The sequence below is a fragment of the Dama dama genome, chromosome 16 (genome assembly GCF_033118175.1).
Source record: "Dama dama isolate Ldn47 chromosome 16, ASM3311817v1, whole genome shotgun sequence".
NCBI classification, from domain to species: domain Eukaryota; kingdom Metazoa; phylum Chordata; class Mammalia; order Artiodactyla; family Cervidae; genus Dama; species Dama dama.
Window position 1 is genome coordinate 43,425,568 of NC_083696.1, and position 7,338 is coordinate 43,432,905.

The 7,338-nt window shown below is 57.6% G+C and overlaps 1 protein-coding gene across 1 annotated transcript in view; it reads left to right on the forward strand.

Moving 5' to 3' along the window:
- Positions 1-4,445, forward strand: part of LZTS1 (leucine zipper tumor suppressor 1) — a 65,595-nt gene extending 61,150 nt beyond the window's left edge. Inside the window, exon 4 of the mRNA XM_061163940.1 lies at positions 652-4,445. Within this exon, the coding sequence (XP_061019923.1) occupies positions 652-1,305 (654 nt within the window). The 3' untranslated portion in view covers positions 1,306-4,445. The remainder of the gene's footprint in view (positions 1-651) is intronic.
- The last annotated feature ends 2,893 nt before the right edge of the window (positions 4,446-7,338 follow it).

Here is a 7,338-nt window from a genome sequence, read left to right on the forward strand (position 1 = left end):
TGGGCAGATTAAACCACTGGCCCTTAATTTATACATAACTATAAGTTTGGGTGGAATTCCCCAGTGGTAAAAAACAAAAAAAAAAAAAATCTGCCTGCCAAAGTAGTAGACATAAGAGACACAGATTCGATCCCTGGGTGGGGAAGATCCCCTGGAGAAGGAAATGGCACTCCAGCATTCTTGCCTGGAGAATCCCATGGACAGAGGAGCCTGGTGGGCTACAAAAACAGTTCATGAGGTCTCAGAGCCACGACTTAGCGACTAAACAGCAGGGACATGGGTTTGGGTATGGACTGAGATTTAGACTCTGAATTGGGGGTGAGACAGGCTTGTGGACAGACCCAGCAAGATTCAGAATGAAAGGAGCCTCATAGTGGGGCTTGGCCTTCGTGGGTCACCCAGACCACCATGCTGGGACTCTTTCCAGGCACCCTGTAGGGACTGGGTGGGCCGCGCTGGGTGGCTTTCAGGAGCTTAGTTCCCCGATCAGGGATGGAAACCGCATCATCGGCAGTGAAAACCACGAGTCCCAATCACTGGATCGCGTAGGATTAAGTGCTTTTAAGCAGTGAGGTGTGACCCCTGCCCCCTACGTGCAGACTCTCACCCCCTGGCTCTCTCTTGTCCCTGCCCTGCCCTGCCCCATGGCAGGTGTGCCAGAAGTCCGGCGAGATCTCCCTCCTGAAGCAGCAGCTGAAGGAGTCCCAAACAGAGATCAACGCCAAGGCCAGCGAGATCCTCAACCTGAAGGCTCAGCTGAAGGACACGCGGGGCCGGCTGGAGAGTTTGGAGCTGAAGACGCAGGACTTGGAGAGCGCGCTGCGCACCAAGGGCCTGGAGCTGGAGGTGTGCGAAAACGAGCTGCAGCGCAAGAAGAACGAGGCGGAGCTGCTGCGGGAGAAGGTGAACCTGCTGGAGCAGGAGCTGCTGGAGCTGCGGGCCCAGGCCGCCCTGCAGCGGAGCAGGGACGCGGCCGCGCTGGGGCCCGCCCCCGCGGACGACGTGCCCGCCCTGCAGCGCGAGCTGGAGCGGCTGCGCGCAGAACTCCAGGAGGAGCGGCAGGGCCACGACCAGATGTCCTCCGGCTTCCAGCACGAGCGGCTGGTGTGGAAGGAGGAGAAGGAGAAAGTGATCCAGTACCAGAAGCAGCTGCAGCAGAGCTACCTGGCCATGTACCAGCGGAACCAGCGCCTGGAGAAGGCGCTGCAGCAGCTGGCCCGCGGGGACGGGGCGGGGGAGCCCTTTGAGATCGACCTTGAAGGGGCTGACATCCCCTACGAGGACATCATCGCCACCGAGATCTGAGGGGCCTCCTGGGGGAGGGCTTGGGACCTGGCATTGGGCGGCAGGAGCTGAGTCGTCAGTGGGGGCTCCCGTGCCCTGCTCCCCTGCTCAGGCCTCAGAGAAAAGCAGCGCAGACTTCAGGGCGAGGAGACTGGTTGAGGGGGTGGGGGTGGGGGGACGCTGGCGGCTACAGGGCCTCTCCTGGCCTTTCCCAAGATCCAGAGCTTAGCAGCCCTGCAGCCGGCCAGACCTCCAGCTTTGCCAAGAGAGGAGTCCTGGGATCATCAAGATTTGGTTAAGGGCTTCCTAAAACTTGGTCTTTGTTCAAAATGCTTAGAGATTTTTGAAGCCTCTAAGCATTTAGAGGGTTCCCTAAATGCTGTCCCAGAGAGGGTGGTGACTGACGGAAGCTCCCTTCCACCTCCTTTCCTACAACTTTTCTCGCCCCCCCCATCCCCGCTCCCGACACACTGGGATGCCCCTTGGGAACAGAACACAAGCATTTACGACCAGGAGCTTTGGAATCGGACCTGGTCATACCTGAGCTATTTCCCCCAGCCCCGGAGGGACAGGGGTTGGAGTGGGATGTGGAGAACCTGGCCAAACAGCAATCAGAGCTTCCTGACACTGTTGGTCTCAGAAAGGAGGGGAAAGCTGGGGCCACCCCGGGGCTGTCGAGACTCAGCCAGACCAGAGCGGGTCTGAAGGAGAAGCTAGGTGGTGATAGCCAGACCCTCTAGCCCTGCTGACTGGACGTGAGCAGCCTCTGGGTGACTGGTGGCCTTTGATCTCTTCATAGCCATAGCCCCAAGGCCCTGGGGTGGGTGCTGAGGAGGAAAGATTGACGGCTTAGTGATGCAGGGAGTGTGTGACTCCAAGCTGTCCCCAGGGGAGCCCCCAGATCTTTTCATCATGAGACCGAGATAGGGATTTCTCCTCCTGTTGCTCAGCAGTTACCCTGTATTGGTTTTCATTCCTAAGAACCAAGTCTTTGCTTGAACTCAGATTAACCTGTGTCCACTGAGATGGCACAGGGTCAGCTGGGCTCGGCCTTCCCCCTTCACCTTCAGCTCCATCCTGCTGCCGGTCATGTCCCTTTTCACCTCCAGGGCCAAGTGCAGACAGGGCCTTTACAGGTCGGGGTGGGGTGGGGGGGGCAAACTGCCAGTGTCCAAAGACAGTAAGAGGCTCAAACACAGCCTCTGAACGACCCTGGGGCCCCCGGCTGCACCCCTGCCACTTGCATTAGCCCCACCTGAGCCCTGTAGTCAAGGACCCCTGCAGAAGCCTGCAGAAGGCTGGCCTTCCCTTTCAAAGATGTGCGGAGAAAAGATTGTTTCTCAGTTGCTTGGTTCAGGGAATTTTCTTCTTCTTTTCCTTTCTTGTCTTTTCAGACACAAGCCAGATCTCACAGGCAGCCAGGCTGTTCCATGTTCTATTTTTGCCTCGAGCTGCAGCTGTTGTTCCTGGGACAGCCAGCCCCGGCTGGATTCCTGGGCTCACGCCTGCATGCTGAGGGGGGTTCACCGAACGTCTGAGTATGCAGCAGTCCCAGGCCGTTGCTCCCCAGTTCTGTCCCCGACTGCAGACCCCTCCAGGCCCCAGGTGGTAGTGGGGAGCTGCTTCTCCTCCAGCCGCCCATCCTGCCAGGGTCCCTCCTTGAGCCCAGACTGAGAGCAGGACCGCCTTCCCGGATGCTGGGTCTGCCTTCCATTCCCCAAGTTAGGCTGCGCTTGTCCTGCTTTCATGTGACAGAGGAGCCTTTCTGGAATTTCAAGCCATTACTCTTAGCCATAGGCTAGACTTAAGCCCGGAATCCACAGGCCCAGAGCCCCCTCTCTGCCTGGAGGCCAGTCCCCTCCACAGGACACAGGCAGATCACCCCCGTTCCCCAGGTCAAAGACTTCCCGCCCCTTGTCTCTTGGTTGCTCCATCTCCACCAGCCTATGCCTTGTCTGAGTCCTTTCCTCCCAGAGACTGTCCTGCCAGATAGAAAAAGAGGCTGCTGCCCCCTCCTCAGGCTGGAGACCTCCCCTCCCAAAGGGCAGCCAAAAGCCCATTGCTCTGCCCTTAAGATTAAGCTGCAAAGAGGTGGGGGCTAAGCCCCAGGGGCTGGAGCTCAGGGGTACAGCAGCTCCGCCTCAGTGTGACAGTGCCCTGCACCCCATCCCCATCTCTGCCCCAGGCCAACCCATGGAGCCCTCCCCGGGTTGCCACCAGCCCGAGGCTCCAGGGTAGCCCAGCTGCCCCAGAATCCAAGTGTCCTATAGCACAGCGACCTCGCGCGGTGTGGTTTCCCCTCCCTTCCCTGTGCTAAAACCTCCGTGCTATTCCTGGACCTTGCCAAACCCAGCCTCTCTCCGGAAGGAGCCTCTGAGCAGCTGAGGCTGAGCAGGGCTGGAGAAGTCGGCCACGCAATCCTCGGAACAGGCGGCCTGGCCCGGGGCCAGCGGGAGCTCGCCGCCCCTTCCCCCGAGCACGGCTGCTAGCACGCATGCTCGCTGGATCAGAGCCGCGGCTCTGCTACCCAAAGGATGGTGAAGCTCTCTGCCCGGAGCAAGGAGTCAGCCACACCGAGGGCGGCTCTGCCTCTGGGCTTTGGAGTGACAAGACTCTCATGCAGCGCCCACCCTGGATTTATCCTCTGGTCTCTGCGTTCCGGTTAACCCCTGCTGGGCACAGTCGGTCCCCATGAGCACCGAGTTCCAGGGGGACTGCGTTGGGGTGGGGTTGGGGGGCACCTGTCCCCTGAGAAGCACCCGCCAAGCCTCTGCCCCTGCTCGCCTCCCGGCCTAGCCTGGGCCACTTCTTAGGAGAGAGAGATCTTAGGGGTAAGGCAGGCTGGGCGGTCAGAGCCGCAGCTGTCCCTGCCAGGAGGGCACGCGCCTACGTGTGCACCTGTGTGCTTCCATGCTCTGCCTTCCTCATCTATCTGTGGTCCCCCTTGCGCTTCCTCTTCAGCAAAGCGCGAACCCCGGCCCAGGCTCACTATGGATGGACTGGCATTTGGAAGACTGTGTACAGAGTCGTTTTTCTCTTGGTTGTGTCTTGTTTGGTTTGCTCTGCTTTTGACAGCTTTATTTTTGATGCCCCCTTTTGGCCATGTAAACTATTTCTGGTAATTTTATGTTTTTATTTATGAATAAAGAATGCCATTTCTCATGCCCTCCCAAGCTACCCTCCTTCCCCTGTCTGTGTCATGGCAGCTCCCTGGAGCTCCCGCATTTGGAGTAAGAAAGGTGATGTCCCTTCCCACCAGTGGGTGAGGGAGGGATGCGGGGGCGGGGGGGTTGGTTAGGGACAGCTTTGATAGCGGCTGTATTGGCTGGTAGGAAAGCAGGGGCCTTGGCATCAGGTAGACCTTCAGCTGGTCCCTGCCCCTCACCAACCCTGTGACCTTATCTGTGTGACCAGGTCTTGGGGACAGCCTGAGGAGGTGGAAAGGAAACCAAGGGCTGTGGTCCCCTGCAAAGGCAGAGGGTTTTCCGAAAGAGAGCCCCCTTCCCTCAGCCCCAGCCTCAGACCTCCCTGCCTCTTCCCTCCAGCTGCTCACCTCGCCAGCCAGCCCCTTGGCCTATTACATACGGCCTCATTGGCTGGAGACCAGGGTGGCTATTGTCGTCACCACCCCTGGGCCTCCCAGCTAGGAAGGTGCAGTCACCACAGTGGCCATCTGTCCAGCCTTCTCTGTGCCAGCCTGCCTTGTTCACCCTGACAAGCAATCCCTACTGCTCTGGGGCCCAGATTTGAAACTCAAAGGGCTTTTCTACTCAGGTGGCAGGAGACAGAAGGGACTTGTAAAAAGGGAATTAAAAATACGAGGCAGCCTGTGGAGCACCTGTTGGGTAGATGTTAGTGCCTCTGGGTGGGAAAGATCAGGGTCTCCGGGAAGGTGATGGGCAGGAGTGGGACATTGGAGGAGTGGAGAGGAGAGGGAAGACAAGCAGTGCACCCCAGGGCGGCCTTCCCATAGCTGTGGTCTCCCTGCCTGTCTGCACAGGTGACAGGCCAGTGAGGCCAGCGAGGCAGATGGGGATGTGCAGGGGGCCGGCGGCGGGAGGTGGTTGCACCGTCCCAAGCAAGCTACCCTCCTTCCCCTGTCTGTGTCATGGCAGCTCCCTGGAGCTCCTGCATTTGAAGTAAGAAAGGTGATGCCCCTTCCCACCAGTGTGGGGGTGGGTTGTGGTGGGTAAGCTATCAAAGTGCAAAGAAGGTCAGGCAGCTGGCCAAGCCTGGACCGGAGCCCACATCTAAATCCAGAACCCCAGTATTGGAGCAAAGATGTCTTGTCAGGCCTGGGTGACCCTTCCCCTTCTCCCAGACCTGGCCCAAGGCTGGCAGGCCGCTGCATTGGTGATGCCCATGGGAATATGCCCCCACTGATGACCCTGTGTAGCCCTCTCCCCTCTAGTCCAGGCAGACCCTGGGACTCACTTTAGTTAATCCAAGTCAGCAGAAGTGATGCTCCACCAGTTCCGGCGTAGCTTGGCAGCTTCCACTTTTACGTATACTCTTGGGGCCCACAAGCGGCCATATGAGAAACCCTTCAAATCTGCTGGGAGACCCCCTGGAGCAAGAGAGGTCCTGTTGTCCTGCGAATGACCAGGATCCAGCTAACCTTCATGAAGCAGAGGCTCATTTCCCCCATTCAGCCCTTCTAGAATCTTTACCAGAGCACATGGAATGGCACTGTTTTTAAGCCTCTTAGTAAAACCCGGGGTGATTTACTATGTGGTGCAGAAAAGGGTGGGCTTCCCTAGTGGTTCAGACGGTAAAGAATCCACCTGCAATACAGGAGATGTAGCTTCGATCCTTGGGTTGAGAAGATCCCCTGGAGGAGGGCATGGCTACCCACTCCAGTATTCTTGCCTGGGAAATCCCATGGAGAGAGGACCCTGGCGGTCTACAGTCCATGGAGTCTCAAAGAGTAGGACATGACTAAGAAAACAACATTTTCACTTCACAGAAAAGGGTAACCCAAACACCTTGTGGCCATCCCCTCACTTACCACCCCAACACACCTCTTTCCGTCCATAGGGCTTATGTGTGCGCTCAGTCGTGTCTGAGTCTACCACCCTTTGGACTGTAGCCTGCCAGCCTCCTTTGTCCGTGGGATTTTCCAGGCAAGAATACTGGAGTGAGTTGTCATACCCTCCTACAAGAGATCTTCCCAACCCAGGAACTGAACCTGCATCTCCTGCATTTCCTATATATATTGCAGGTCGATTCTTTACCACTGAGCCATCTGGGAAGCCCAAAGGGCTAACAGAAAAGCCAGGTATCTGGAAAGGGACGGGGCTGTGGGAAACCGCTTCAGCTGCAGGAAAGGCAGCCAAGTGAGCGGTGGAGGGCAAAGGCTTTCCCCCACCCCACTTGCTCTGGAGTGCTGTCAAGGCTGTAAGCCTTCCTTGAGCACCACCCCCCCCCCCACACACACACACCTCAAACCTCCTTATTATTTTAGGGAAAAAATAGAACAAAAGGGGAACGATATATATAGCTTCTCAGAGTTTCTCACAGAGCCATAGACAGACTGTGTGTGCTGAGCCCATCAGGAGGGAGGCAGCCCAGCGATGGTCCCGGCAGCCCCCGCAGCAGGTGCTGTCTGAGTTATATGAGGAAGGTCATGCTGCCCTAAATTTCTTCCCGGCCCAGGCTTCTCGAGGCCTGAAATACCAGCGTTGCGTTTATCCACGTGTGCACACGCGTATCCGCTGCGCTGTGCCCTTCTCAGTTGCTTGTCATGTCCAGCTCTTTGTGACCCCATGGACCGTAGCCCGCTAGGCTCCTCGGTCCACAGGATTCTCCAGGCAAGAATACTGGAGTGGGTTGCCATGCCCTCCTCCAGGGGATCTTCCAGACCCAGGGATCGAACGCGCATCCTTATGGCTCCTACATTGGCAGGTGGGTTCTTTACCACTAGTGCCACCTGGGAAGCCTGCATGCCTGGATCTATTCAACACATATTGACCGAACTCCAGCTCTATGCCCAGCCCTGTTCTAAAGGCCAGGAATTATACAGCTGCAGACCAACTTTGTCAAGGTTCTTTCTCC